Source organism: Nestor notabilis, unplaced genomic scaffold (genome assembly GCF_000696875.1).
Source record: "Nestor notabilis isolate BGI_N333 unplaced genomic scaffold, ASM69687v1 scaffold1364, whole genome shotgun sequence".
Taxonomy (NCBI): domain Eukaryota; kingdom Metazoa; phylum Chordata; class Aves; order Psittaciformes; family Psittacidae; genus Nestor; species Nestor notabilis.
In genome coordinates, this window is record NW_009926120.1 from 381,995 (window position 1) to 397,404 (window position 15,410).

General features: G+C 51.3%; 1 protein-coding gene across 1 annotated transcript in view; it reads right to left on the bottom strand.

Moving 5' to 3' along the window:
* Positions 1 to 15,410, bottom strand: part of DNAH9 (dynein, axonemal, heavy chain 9) — a 172,874-nt gene that overhangs the window by 145,366 nt on the left and 12,098 nt on the right. The window contains 10 exon segments of the mRNA XM_010013395.1: positions 2,286 to 2,508; positions 3,795 to 4,219; positions 4,305 to 4,501; positions 5,734 to 5,869; positions 8,117 to 8,358; positions 9,359 to 9,614; positions 10,826 to 10,952; positions 11,315 to 11,383; positions 13,800 to 13,914; positions 14,911 to 15,061. Of these exon segments, the coding sequence (XP_010011697.1) occupies positions 2,286 to 2,508; positions 3,795 to 4,219; positions 4,305 to 4,501; positions 5,734 to 5,869; positions 8,117 to 8,358; positions 9,359 to 9,614; positions 10,826 to 10,952; positions 11,315 to 11,383; positions 13,800 to 13,914; positions 14,911 to 15,061 (1,941 nt within the window).

The following is a 15,410-nucleotide window of genomic DNA, read 5'->3' on the forward strand; positions in this document are numbered from 1 at the left end:
CATCTGCTGTTCCACAGGGGACACGTTGGTCGGTTTATGGGTTACCACACAACAGAAACAGCAGCAGATGCCCTGTCGGAAACTGCGAGGAAGTTCTGGTGCAATACAAAGGCCAAACACACGGTTTGGGATAATACTTTGAGTTATTCACAATCCTCAAGACTAATAATGACTGAGAACTTCTAAGTGATTGCTCTGGTTGTAAAAACATGTGCAAGAACTTCAGATGAAGGGTCCTAGATTAGACCCTGGGCTCTCAGGATGGTTCAGTGCTCGAGAGAGAGCAGTGATGGTAACACCAAGCCCAGCGGGACCTGGATCCTGCTGGGAGCAAGCTCAAGGCAGGAAGGTGAGCTGCGAATGCTCATTGAGGCACAGAGCCTGGCAAATTTCCTGCCAGCTCTTACAGCAGGAGATGTTACACCAGAAGGATTTCTACAGAGCTCTGTGGGGCAAATGCTTCTGCAGCTTGTGTGTACTAGTACTAAATAAAACTGGTTTCTTTCTCAGGTCTGCATCCAAGCTGCAGGCGTGCAGCACTGCTGACAACCCACCCTCTGTTCCTGGGGTTTTCCTCAGAAAGGGATTTTATTTCTTCTCACTAGGGTCCTCAGGTCATATCCTCAGCCCAGACACAGACACCAGCCAAGGGCTCTGCTATCCTCAAGTCCCAGCTCTCAGAGAGCTCCATTCCCCATGCACTGTGCAAGCCAACAGGAAGGGCTTCATAGAATCACAGACTGCTTTGGGTTGGAAGGGACCTTAAAGATGATCCAGTGCCAACCCACTTGCTGGGGTTTCTTTTCATCCCAGTTCACATAGCTGAGGAAACTGACACCGCCAACACTATGGAAAGAAGGGAAATAACCTGGAGGCAGCTCTGAGGCAGCAGAGATGGCCAGTCCCTCCTGAGGGGTCTCTTTCTGGCACTTTATATTGCAGTCTCAATAGAAACCACTGCCCATGACCACACCAGGGCACAAGGAGCTGCTTCCCTCTTCTTCTCATACAAGCTACCAGCTCCAGCCCAACCATCTCCACGGTGATGGAAAGAGCAGTACTTAGAGGAACTTACTTCTGGTTTTCCCACTGTACAGGGAAGTCAAGGAATCATTCAAGTAAGTGTTGCTGTCACTTGCCAGAAAGAAGTGTTCTGTTCCCTCCTGCATCTGACCAGCCCCACATCCCTCATTCCTTCTATCAGACACCTGAATCCATTGTTTGCATGTACCTGCACACACAGGCACCAAACAAGCAGCTCTCAGGCAGAGGAATCAGGAGGGCTGGGTTCCCCACAGCAACATGGGTCATGCTGGGTTGAAGCTGTAGCAGCACCCAGAGGACCAGTGTAATGCAGGTCCCCCAGTTTTCAGGGAGTCTGTAAGATCTTGGGTGCCTTTAGGACCTTTAACTGTTGCAGATCTGGTGACCCCATCAACCATGGATCACAGTTGCACAAGCAGAACACCAGGACATTGCTAAACCCCACTCAGCTCCCACCCAGCTTGCAGCAGAGAACTGGAGCCTTTGCTGCACAGCTGCCTAAGGCAGGAACATCTCCCCCAGAGGTCCTGCTTTAAACCTTGTGTCCTACCCACACCCCTCTGCCCACAGCACCCCATGGCTATAGGGTATCCATTAGCATGGAGCCACACGCTTCTCCACTGTAACATTTTGGTTGTGTCCTGTCCCCCAGGGCTGGCTGGGCACCTCAGACTCTTTCCTAACCTCCACCTCATGGTCCCCTGTCCAGAAAGGAAAGGAATTCCCTAAAGGAAACTGATTCATCAGAGCCAGATGTGGAAAGGTGCCAAAACACTTTCATAACCTGCTCCCTGTGATGTTCTCTGGGTCAAGCAGATTTGGCGTTACAGACCCACTGGAGGACTAAAGTCCTATGAGAAGGCAACTCCTCTGCCAGCATTATCCATCTCCACAGTTGCCAAGAACTGGCTGATTTAAAAATCATAATTCACCCTAATTAACAGATCGAGTTGAAAATGCATTAATTTTTGTCAAGAGCAATCGCAGGGAGTTGGAGGAGGCGATTCCCTGGTTTTCAGACATAACAAAAGGCTTAATCTCTGCTTTAAAAGAAAAATCTCAATATAATTCCAAAACATACATCTAAAAAGGCACATCCTGCAATAGCAAACACTGTCCACTGAGGCCCTCTAATGACAGGAAGCAAGGTCCTAAATATTCCTGCACTGCTCTGAGGCTCACACTCTCCTTGACATCTGCTACTTGGCAAAGTGATGTGGCCATCACAAGCTGTCACCCACCTCCAGCTGCTTGTAGACTTCCTCTGGTAGCTGTTGCTCATACGTCTTCAGCAGTTCGATGGTTTGCTTCAGGGGCTCAAACATGGCATCAGTGACACTCTGCCTTTCTTTAACAGCCAGGAGGTGACCCATCACCTCCACCAAGCCACCATAATCGCCTTTTTCAACCTTTTTGCTCAAACCTTGGTCAGCAGTTTTGATGAACTCCTCCAGGTCAGCCAAGCTGTGGAACACAAAGCAGGCAGAACAGTTCTCACTGAAACAGTTATCACCTTCTGCCAGGCAGTGGACTGGCACAGAAAGGGGAAGGGTCTGGCTAACCCTGACCATTGCATGGCAACATGCTGAGGGCATCAGAACCACAATTCATGCTCAAAGGGATCCCTAGATCTGGTACTGCAAGGTAGCAGCTTCCTGCAAGGAAGAGATACATAGGTTGGGACTTCTGAGGCTGGAGAAAAGGTATCTATCTGAGAAGGAATATAATGGAGACCTGTGAGCTCAGCATGAAGCATCTCTCAAAGTCCTATAGATCGTTAGAGACAAGGAGAGTATTTGGGGGATGTTTCCCCACCTGCTTACCCTGTTCTTAATCTCACCAGCTAGTAGGCACTGTCAGCAGAGGCACGATGGGCTCCTGGATCTCTGGTCCTTTCTGGCACAGCCTTTCCCCTCTTCTCAGAACACTTACTTTTTAAGTGCCCACTTAAATTCTGCAAATGCCTCCTTAAATACTTCACGTAATAAAAACTAAACTGCTGAGTCAGGGACTCTTTATAACTCCTAAATGCCCATTCTAAGCTACACAAAAGCCTCTTTATGCAGCAATTAGCTAACAGAATTATGGTGCTGAAAAGAACACCAGAGATCATCTCATCCACCACACACAGCAGCCTTCACGGTTACATGTCTGTAAATGCTTTGTAAGCATCCAAGACCTGTGACATCCATCAGTTGCCACTACTCAAATGAATCACCTGGTGCATCATCCTGCACAAACCTGAGGACTAAGCAGGGAACATGTGCTACTCCAAAACTTATATCCCAAACTCCTTTCTTTTGTACCCTTGAAGCTACCTCCCCATGACTGCTCATGCCAGACAACCCAAACTGAGTTGCACTCAGAAGAGCATTGCATTTAGAAATAGAGCCAGTATCTCATGGTACTGATGCAGCTTTACTGATGGCTATTATCAAAGTCAACAAAGTAAGCACAGAGCCCTAACAGAGATTAGATCAGTTAGATCAGGATGAATGGACAAACAGACGTCCTATCTAACAACTCACAGCAGGTCCCAGGAGCATCAGCTCCTTGTCAATGCTTCCAGGAGAATCAACTCATGAGATGTCAATGGTACCAAGCCCATATACTGGTTTCCACTTTACACACTCAGCTGGCAGCGTGGACCGTGCTTCTGTGTTAGCTTATTGGTTACCAGTATGTAATGATAAAGACAAGAGAAATCCCCTTTGGTCAGCACAGGGAGAGGAGGCAGGAACATCTCTTACCTGTGTGTGACGTGGTCCACGAGATGCTGCTTGAACACCAAGCTCCACCTTTTGATGGTGTTCAGCAAGGATGCCTTGAAAGGCCGAGCATCAACTTTCATCCAGCCGTGGAAGATGCTGATGGGCTCGATGCAATTCACCTCCTCATAGATCTTCTCGCAGGAGTCAATCTGCTCTTTGAACTGCTGCAGTGTGGGGGGTGTCTCGGGGACCCCGTCCTCCGCATGGGCCTCAACTTCTGCAGCGGTGAGGATGTGTCCATAGAGGAGGAACTGGCGGCAGAACTCCTTCCTGTCCTCTCCGTAGAGGTAGGAGTAGTGGTCGAAGGCACTGCGGTAGTTGCCGCAGGCCACCGCCACAGCCTGCACGCGCCCCATCAGCTCACGGCGCATGTCAGCCAGGTCTGCCATGTCCTCCATGTCAGCCTAGATGAGGAGAGGAGAGGAGATGTGGGAGCAGCATGGTACCTTGTCACCACCACACGCCATGAGGGAGCTCCACAGCACAAACCTGGTAGTGGAGGAAGCCACTGTGCTCGGCCAGCCTGGGCACCAGGGATGAGATCCCGTAGATGTCATTGAGAAGGCTTTCCACCATGTCATAGAAGCCATCGTTTGTGCCAGGGTCCAAGGAGGGATGAAAAATCAAATCTGGGATCACCAAATCCAGCTGCACCTCAAACAGGGGAGCGAGCCCTGCCTTGGGATCTGGTAGGGAAGAACAGAGATGCCAGGATGCTTTTCCAAGAGGAGAAAAATGATCTGGAGCCACCACTAACATCCTACCACAGGATGCACACATGTCCCACAGGGACACCGGACATCCAGTGGTTCCAGTGACACTGTGTCCGTACAGCAACACAGAGGAGGTACTGGCTGATGTTCTAGTACCCACAGGAGATACTGGAGATGAGACATAAGTGATTTAAGGACTGGAATCAAATGCTGTGGAGAAAGCCTTAAAGAGACCAGGCTCTCCAGCTAATCAAAAGGGAGCCTGAGAGCTGAACAATTACAGCACACAAGTACTTGCTGAGGAGAAAAACGACAGGAACCAAGAGGCTCTTTAATTTAGTGGAGAAGGGCATGAAAACCCCAACAACTGGAAACAGAAGCCAAATGCACATGTGAAATTCTGTGTGTGTTTTGAACAAGATGGGGAGAACTGGATGCAGTTCCCAGTGTGCCTCCATATCCAGGGGGGAAGTGTGCCTGGAGATGGGCTTTAGCTGGACACAAGGTGCTCTCAGCAGAATGAGTGAACCTCCACAGTGGCCTTAGGCAGGAGATTTGATCTGGTGCCTCCTGAACCACCTCATCTCTTTTCACTTGACTAATGCTCAGGGGCTGAGAGGTTTCTTTCATGCCTTTTGTCAGCAGAACCAGCTCTTGAGCCTTCCCACAAATGAGATGGTGTCACTTGTCTCTTTGTGCATGGGAGGGTGTAAGATGGCTGATGCCCAAGCACAGACTTTGGATGATGCCTCAATTTTGTCTGTCCATTAATCCCTGCAAATGATGCATAGTTATCTCTATCTCTCCACACGAGCAATGCTGGCTGGGAGATGGAGTCACCATGCAGATGAGTGACATAGTTCAGTTGTGGTCTTGCCAGGCCTGGGGTAAAGGTTGGACTTAGAATCATAGAATAGTTAAGGTTGGAAAGGACCTTAAGATCATCTAGTTCCAACCCCCCCTGCCATGAGCAGGGACACCACACACTAAACTATGTCACCCAAGGCTCTGTCCAGCCTGGCCTTGAACACCTCCAGGGTTGGAGCATTCACAACTTCCTTGGGCAACCTATTCCTCTTAAAACTTGATGATCTTAAAGGTCTTTTCCAACCTACCTGATTCTATGACCTTGCCTTGAGGCAGAACCCTCCCTTTGGTGAGATTGAAGCAGCCATCACAACCAGGGCAGAGGAACCAGCACTCACCTGTGTTTTCCAGGAGGTACTTGAGCGAGCACTCAATGGCAGTGAAGAATCCATCCAGGACTATCTCATCCACATAATCCACATAGGCCTTCCAGATGTCAGATGCTGGGTCTGCAAGTAAGAGGCTCTGGTTTTCCTGGAATTAAAAGAAGCAGCCTTCAAAACCAGGGGCCTGAGTCTGTCCTACAAGAGCTGCTCACAGCTGAAGAGTGATGCCAGTGAGCACATGGGTACCAGCCTCACGGGAGGATGGGAAACCAGACAGACTGGTGGCATGGCCATGGCTCCTCTATCAAGGGCTGCTTTGTCACCTGAAACAACTCAAAACAATTGGAAGGTAAAAATGGGGTGCAGAAGAGGCTTAGCAGCTCTGTGACATGTTCTCTTCCCTCTTCTCCAGGGCCACAGGCTTCATCTGGGGCAGGGAGCACTCAGGGGTCTCAAAGGCTCGTCCCAGTGCATGAAGACCCAGCCCTGGTGGCCCATATAATGTTACCTGGAGTGGATGAGGCCTTCAAGGTGGACCGCTTACACCTCTGTCCCAAAAACAATGATCTCAAGACCAGAGAACTTTTAAATTAAAGGTTTCTAAATGAACCATGTAAAAGCAGACAAAGATTGGGATCAGAAGACAAGGGGCTGGCTAACAACCTCTCTCCTCAGCTCATTGTTTTCCCTTCCTCCAGGCAGGCTCCCAGTTAGGAAATTCAGGGGGTTCTGGCTCACACCAGTGATCCCTCCCCCTGGGTTTCTCTTTCCATGCCCACGAGGCCAGGCTGTGTACCTGCTCTCCACACCTCCCAGGCTCTGTGCTCCTGTCCTTGCTATGGCCTCTGAGCCTGCCAGGGGCTCTCAACACAGTCTCAAACCCAATAAGGTCCAGCCTGCAGTGAACAGAGCTCAACACACCGTGTGCTGCTGAGGGGCAGCACTGGCAGCATTAGCGGCACTGCCAAGTGGGCTTGAGCCAACTCAAAGTTGCTGTTATCCAACTTGGCACGTCGCAGATGGGTTCTTAACCTCCCAACAGAGCAAGCCAAGGCTCTGGCCTGTGGCACACTCATCCCAGCCACGTTCTGCTGACACAAAAGGAAGAGGAACCAGGAAAGAAGTCTGTGGGAATGCCTGTCTGAAAGCACCAGCCTCTCTTCAGCATTCCTTGGCCTTGTATTTGATGGTGTCCCCTTGTTACTGGAGTTTTACTGAGCCTATAAGCCCTCATCCTGGTTAAAGACAGGCAATGAAAGCCAGCACCTAGCTTTCCTGTCTGTTGGTGGATGTACCCAAATCCTCACTGTGCTTCTCTCAGCAGCCTCAGGACTCACCAGCCCCCAGGAGGACTTGAACAACCAAGGGAAGCCCAGCAGAGCAGCTCTTGGCCCCTCTGCTGCTGCTCCCCGAGGTATGAGCAGCACAGCAAGGACAGAGGCATGGGGACACTCCATTTTGGGCCATGGTTTCCTTTCCTCCCCACGACCTTCGTGGTGCTTTGCAGCTGGTGCTGCCCCTGTGAGCAGCACTGGTGATGCCACCACACCAGTTGTGCCCTCCTGCCATGACCACAACCTCATATTCTCCTTGGCCAATCTAGCAAGTGCTCTGGTCTCTTGGGTGGTAACTGGAGGTGGCTGAGCCTGTTACAGCTGTGACAGCAGAACAACATGGGCACGGGAGAATCCTCCCTGTGGGGTCAGGGCGCAGAGAAGGGGGTTAGAGGTCCACGGCTGACTGCAGACAGCGGGTTAGCAACAAGAGCTCAGTGTCCCAGAGAGGGTCAGCTGGTTCTCTCCAGGGTCCAAGGCTGGAGAGTGACCCTCAGGAGTGGGCTGGACCTAAACCCCACCTTCCTCCAGGTGAAGGTGCTGTCCCTGACATGGTAACACCTCGCTGCGGGCAGGTGAGAAGCTGAGCTTTGGGCTTTCTCCTGGCCTGCAAAGAGGACTCTCAGTTCTGGCAAAGCCGGAAAGCACCAAGGTTTTGGGCAGCGGCTTTTGTCCTGTCACTCGGCTGACCCCCGGACTGGCAATGTCACCGCCTGCTCCCAGAGGCACAAGTCTGAAGCAGGAAGGTCGGGCAGAGCCTCTCTGCTGCCAGGCACGTCTTTCAGAGGAGGGTAATTCCAGCTCCTGCTGCACGACTCCCATCTAGTGGCTCCACAACTGCCAGGACTGGAGTCAGGCTGGGCTGCACTCAACTGGATGCTAATGGTACCCAGCCCCATACGCAGCAGCTCATCAAAGCCACCCTTCATTAACACCAGGTGAGGTCTGCAAAGGAGTTGAGGGAGTTCACTTTAAGGTGAAACAGCTCCAGACGTTTCCTCCAGTGCAGAGACACGGAGCCGATGAGGAGCCAACTGACCCCCGGGGAAGGTCCCTCTCACCCTCAGCAGGGAGTGAATCCTCTGCCCCGACTCCCAGACCAGGCTGTAACGCTTCTCCAGACGGTCCCGGCAGTCCTCAAGGACCAGCAGTGATTCCCTCTTACAGTCCTTCCTCTCCAGTATGGGTGACACCCAGGACCGCACAATGCTCTGGATCTCCTCGACATTGTCTTTGGCTTTCTGCATCCTCTGCTCGAGGTCATGGACACCATCCATCACAGTGGAGATGTGACTACAGACACCTGGTAAATAGGAGATGATTGATGGCTTGTTCTCAGAGCTGTTGGTCCAAGCTTTTGTGCACACTCCTTAGGACCAGCTCCTGACTTACTCCCTGTAGTCTCATGTATTTCTTACCCATCATTGACACAAGAGACTTATCACCTCAACCAACAGACCCATTTCTAGCTCCCTCCTGCCCCAACAAGCCATGGTACAGACAGCTACAGCCTCTGCCTTCTGCCAGCAGCACCACCTGGGGATATCTGATAGTTCCTGGTTCTCTCTATTCAGGTTTGATCTCCCACTGACAGCTACTGGAGAGATCAGCATGGGCAGGATGAGAACAACAGGCTGAGCATCTCTGCCACCACCACTTGAGCAGGGACCCATGGCCTCAACACATGGGCTGTGTCAGCCCCAGCTACCAGCGAGGGCTGCAGTGAGATGCAGGAACATAGGGTTCATCTGCAGGAAAACCCATCTTTATTACATGAGGCAGAAAGAGGTTTTCACTGAGAGGATTTCTGCTTTGCAGGCACCCAAGGGAGGACACTTGTTCCTGTTCACACCACAAGCCTGATGACAGAAATGCATATTCCACCTGTGAGCAGTTTGCTCTCACCAAGAGGAAACAAACTGTCTTCCTCTGCTCTGCTTTGCAGTTCAAACCGTTAAATCACCCTGCAGTCAAGGTGCACAACCCCACCCCAGCTGCAGTATTCCATCCTTCTGGAAAAGACAATGAGGTGGGCCTGGCTCCATCCCAGTGCCCAGCCCTGCCATCTCCTTGGTAGCACTGCTCACAGGGCAGCCTCTCCTCCCCAAAAGCCCGGCTGATCCTGGAGGGGGCAGGATCCTACATGAAAGGAACATGTGGCAAGATGGGGATGCCCTTCATCCTCCCCAGTGCTGGCTCTGCTGGGAACTGCAGTGGGAAGCTGGTGGTGGTGCCTGGGCACATGGGCAAATCCCATGAGACCCAAATGTATGTGTTCTTTCCCCCCGACAGAGGTACCTCACCCTTCATCTTCCAGTTCAGTGTTTCTTCTGCCTCTTTCAGCTTCAAGTCAATGTCCTGCAGCTGCCCCTGTATTAGGGGGTATTCAACCTCCAGGACTGTCTTCAGGACCTTGTTGTATCTGTTCACCATCAGCTCCAAGTTGGCCACCATCTGCCGGTAGGATTCCTTGGAGGAATAGATTTCTGCTGCCATCAGTGGGATGGCTCCCATCTGGCTGCTGGACAGGTAGCTCACCTCCCTCAGCACTGACACCAGCTGCAGACAGGAGGCAGAGAGCTCAACATGGCACAATCCCACCCAGTGACTTTCCAATCAATTCTGAGCATTTTAGGGATTCTCTGCTGCTTTATTCCCACAGCAGAATGCTCTGCAAGGAGCCTGGACACCCCTTGCTCCATACCATTTGTCACCCATTGATCTTTGCCTCTGGTTTTCCTCCCAACCAAAGACAGCTCTGTTAACTACCCAGCCAGCTAAAGCCACAATGATCTCTGGTTCTCTCAGCTACTCTCATCAATAGAGTGTCAGCAGGCCTGTGCCTGCAATCACAGCTTAGCAGTTATCTAAGCCAAAGATAAGATGGTGCATGCTCAGCACACCACAGGCTCCAACTCTGTCACCAGGACAAAGGGTTGAAAACATCCCCTGTGGCTATTTGGCTCCCACTGTAGCAAGGAGCTTCCAAGGAGAAGGACAAATCCTTTGACAGAGGGACCAGCCTTAACTGAGCTCTAACCCCCAAACACTTTCCTAGCACCAGCACGTCACAGGCAGCAGGGGATGTGTTTGATGCCAGCATTGCCCAGGCCCTTGACATGCAGCACCTCCAGCAAATGGCATTTCTACAATTGAAGAAGCAGCTTCTACAGAAGCTTCAAATCCATCTCCACACACTGCTGGCTTGGATCCCTGTCTCTGATGTGGACAAGGTGCATGGTCAGTCCTCCCTGTGCTGGAGACAGCCTTTAGGGGAGCTCTAGGGGACAGAGACAAGATCTTAAAACTATCCTCATGCACTGCACCAAAGGAAATCCAACAGCCACAACACTGAAGGAACCAAGCAAACCTTTCCTGGGCTTTTAACACCCTTTCAGGAAGCTCAGACTTAAGGTACATCTAACACAAACCCACCTCTGCAGGTGATGCCCCAACACCCCCCACCAGTCCAACTCTGGTCTGGAGATGCTGACACCAGTTCACTGGCTACTCAGGGACTTCCTGTCTGGCTTTAACCAGAATGTGCTCTGGTTAAACTGGAATCCTGATATTTACAGGGAATTAAAGCCCACAAAGGGGATGGTCCTTTCCAACCCTGACTCTTCTATGATTCTATGATGGTAAATCCATGTCAACCATCACAGAAAGGGGTTCCACAGACCGAAGCAGGACAGGTCTAGGACCAAGCGCACCAGCCCCCCTGCACACATTGGAGAAGCCCAGGCGAGCTCCCTGGCAGCAGGTTTTACCTGGGGATCAAAGTTGACTGTGATGAGTTTGGTGTCTGGGTCCCGCCGGATGAGTGGCTGGCTCAGGTTGTACTGGGATCTTTCAGACACTGTTTGGGTCCAGTTCACATAGAGCTCTTCCTGATACCTGCAGAAGGAAACCCAACAGAGCTACCAAACCAGCAGTGAGGTACAGCACCAAAGGAAAGCCAAGGTCATCCCTGAGGATGAAGAACATGAAGGAATATTAAAAACCCATCCATGCCATCTCCATAAGCAAAATGACTTCAAACACAAACACCCAAAACCCAGCGTCAGCATTGAGTCAGGAGGGCAAAGATCTCTCAGGTACCAGATTTTCAAAAGCATTTAGCCTAAAGTAATAGAGAAGCAGCTGCTGGGCATTTCCAAAGTGTCTGAGCAGGATGGGTGCACTACAGAGACCATCAGCCTCAGGGGAATTCAGCTCTTGAAGAGCTCAGCACCAGCCTTGCCTGAACCGCCACCTACCTGTCGAGCAGCTGGATCATTTCTTCGTACCTCTCCATCACCCTCCTTCCTTCAGCAGAGTCCAAGTAGCTGGGAGCACAAGAGACAAGCTCAGCATTATGTGTAGCTCTGGGAGGCTGGAATCTGCATCTGCCCTTCCCAAGAGCAGCCACCAGTTTGCAGGCAGGTTCTGACTGGGGGCTGTGGATTTCATCCCCACCACATCACCCAAAGCCATTGCGTGGCACGAAGGCTATCCAAGGCTACCCAAAGGCTATCCAGCCCCCAGTGTGCCCTTCCTCTGGTGTGTGCTTGGTAACCTGCACAACAGGGCCCCCATCCTGGTGGGAAAAGAGGGGCTCAGTGTTGCTGAGGAAATACTGCTCTCTGACACACCTGATGCTCCCAGTTCCACACTCTGTTTGCACAGAGCATGGCAGCCTCTGCTAACCAGCCAGCACTTCTAAGGTCAAACTGGCTCAGAAGGAAGCAGCACTTGGCTCCTGGCAGATGAAGCTCTTTGTGGTGTCAAATTTGTGTCCCTCAAAAAGGGAAGAGCAAAGGCATCCCAGAGCTGTGGGGCTGCGCCTCCAAGCCCAGGCAGGCACAGTAATTCCACGTTTTCCCCACTGTTTTATCTACAATTCCCCAGTTTCTTGAACACAGCCATTGATTTTAGAGGCCGTTTTGGCAAAACCTGAATGAACTTCATCAAATCCTGAGCAGTCATCACGGGGCAAGTGCTGCCCACACCTTCTACAAGTAAACAGGTCCTCTCAGTAAAGCCCAGCAAAAGCATCCTTGGTTTTCCTTTTTAATCCTTTTTCCCTTTCAAGTTGCATGTAGGAAACAGCATCACATCCTCGCTCCTGCAGGGCACGGTTTGAACTGATGTAAACAGAGGAAAGAAAATCAATGCAAAAGGCAGATCTGGGTTCTTCTGCATGGTTTCCTGAATTTGCCATCCAGATTAAAACCAGGCACGGTCACTCCATGCTGGGAATGCTCCAAGAGCTCGTTTCATTGCACTGATGTCTTTATAATGGTGCACTTAAATACTTCCTTAATGCAATACACATTGAGAGAAAGCTACTGATATTGCCCAGTGAGAACCCCAGACTGGTTTGTGTTGGAAGGGACCTTAAAGCTCCTCCAGCTCCAACCCCCTGCCATGGGCAGGGACACCTTCCACTAGAGCAGGTTGCTCCAAGCCCCTGTGTCCAACCTGGCCTTGAACACTGCCAGGGATGGGGCAGCCACAGCTTCTCTGGGCACCCTGTGCCAGCGCCTCAGTACCCTCACAGGGAAGAGCTTCTGCCCAAGAGCTCATCTCAATCTCCCCTCTGGCAGGTTCAAGCCATTCCCCTTGGCCTGTCCCTACAGGCCCTTGTCCAAAGCCCCTCTCCAGGTTTCCTGGAGCCCCTTTAGGCACTGGAGCTGCTCTAAGGTGTCCCCTTCAGGAGCCTTCTCTTCTCCAGCTGACCCAGCCCAGCTCTCTCAGCCTGACTCCAGAGCAGAGCTGCTCCAGCCCTCGCAGCAGCTCTGGGGCCTCCTCTAGCCTTGCTCTACCAGCTCCATGTCCCTCTTGTGCTGTTCCCCAGAGCTGGATCAGGACTGCAAGGGGGGGTCTGCCCAGAGCGCAGCAGAGAGGGAGAATCCCCTCCCTGACCTGCTGCTCACGCTCTGGGTTCAGCCCAGCTCTGATGGAGGTGGCTTATTTTGCTCAAGCACATGAAACAAGTTGATCCAGGTACTCCAAATCCTGCCCAGCACAAGTCAAGCTGTTCCTGTGACCACAAGTTTCAGCTCCTGAAGCACTTTCTGTTGTACTATGGCCAACGCTGCTACTTGCAGGGCTCTTAAATGCTGTCTCGTATGGTGACATGAGACATGGCAGCTGCGAGCACGGGGCCCCACTTCTCCAAGACCACCCATAATAACAAGCATTTGGCTGATAAGTATTCCAGAACTATCCTTCCTTGATCTCATGAGCTTGCTCCTTTGTTTAATTCTGAGAAAGTTCTTCTGCCAGTACCCGAAGTCCTCGTCTGTTCACCAACCTGGAAACTCAGCTCCATCAATCCATCTCAGATGAGTCCAATGCAGCACCTCTCTGCCATTCACAGCTTGGATGATGCCAGAAGCTGGGTTTGCAGCTGAGGGCTTGGGCTGCTCCCAAGGAGGTCCTGGAGAATGTGCTGAATGGGATCACAGTGGGAAAGGTTCTGATACTTCTTTCAGTTGCTACCTAGGATGGTGTCCGAGGGCTGCAGAGCCCATGTGCTACGTGGGGTACCACTATGCCTCTCAACCCCTCCTGAACAAACCCAAGTAATGAGTTTCTTAAGAAACATTCCAAATTCTCATCAGGAACTGACCAGCACCAGTGCAATCACTTCACCCCCCTTCAACTGGGAATGATTTCAGACATAACCACTGGATAACGTTCAACAGAAAGAACAACAGAGTGATTGAAGAGACCAACTTAGCTGGAGCAGACACGCACACACGTGGGATGCGCCTCAAGTGACCAAACGGTCCCTGGATCCGTGCACGCAGCTCCCGAGCCCAGCCCAGCGCTCCAGCCACGGGGGGCATGTTCTTGTGCACAGGGGGGGATCCTGGGAAGGGTACATTGAAACAGCATTTGACTGAACACAGTACTTGTAACCCCAAAGATACACCAACAGAAGCTCATCTGCACAAAACTGTTCCCATTTCCCAGCTTCCTTCCTTAAATCCCACAGCTGATACACTGGGGGAGGTCTGTGACCAGTCTCCTAGTGCCTCTGTACCTTGAATAAGGAGCTGAGATTAAAGAAACCTTGTGTATGTTAGAAACAGAGCTGATAAGGAGGCAGGCTTTGCCTGGGATGCATTCCCTGTTCCCCACAAACACTAACGTAGGGATTTCTAACCAGGAGCTTGTTCTGACCATCTTATCTAACACCCACAGAACAACACTCCCCAGATTCACAGCAAAGGTTGGCCTTGTCCTCCCTGAATCTCTCCGTTCCCTTTGTTAACCTGCACTGGTTCCAGCAGTGCTGCCTCTTCCAGTCTTGCCTGGTTCCAATACAGCCTTTCTGGGGCAAGTGAACTGGGTGCTGTTCAAAAGGACACACTCTAATCCTCATAACCTGACAGGAGTCTGACCCGTGCCTTCTTGCACCAGCCTTCCTGGGACAGGATAAACCTGGAAAGGCTGATTAAGGTTTTATTAAAGTCCCACTTGCATTTACAAGCATCACAAGGGAAAGACAATAAATTCATACTGGGGAGCACATGAGCAAGGCTCATGGGGTGTCTTAGGCCAGGCACAAGTGTGGAGGCAAACTCCTTGTCAGAGCCTTGCTGGGGTAAAGCTCATTCCCAGTCACATCTCATGGGTACACATTTAATTAAAACATGGTATGTTCCCCCCAGCAGATTATTTGCTTTAACACTAAGAACAGCTTCCCCAGGCATTTCCATTCCCACCAGGAGCTACAGAGGCTCAAACCATTTCCAACTGGGCAAGTCTTGCTTTCCTTAGAAAAAAACAAATTGTTCCCCCCCCCAATAAATCTAAACCCCATTTCCTGTAGAACCAGTTGTACTCTGCACCAGGCACCCACCAAGCTCCAGCTCTGCCTGGATGTGCCGGGTGTAGATGAGCCTGGTGTGGCCCAGGGCGCTGTGGAACATGCTGATGAGGACAGAGTATTTGTCAGCAGCATCTGCAGCGATCACTGGTCGCTCCAACAGGCTCCCAAACATGTCCAACAGCTGTGGAGGGGAAGCAGCAGGGAAAGAAAGGGGGAAAAATTCACAACCCAGACTTCTGCACAGATCCACCGAGATCTCCTCCTCTAGCCCACATGCTTCATCCTTCCCACTAGCCCAAACATCTGCACTAATGGGCACTGTGGAAAAGGGAAATTCCTTTACCCTGCTTTCCCAAGTAGTCCCTCTCTTTGTTACAGACATCATGGGATCATAGAATCAACTTGGCTGGAAAAGCCCTTCAAGATCATCAAGTCCAACCGCTCCCCAGCACTGCCAAGGCCACCACTAACCCCTGGCACTGAGGCCTCGGCTACACGGGGTGTGAAAACTTGAACGGCCGGAGGCCCCA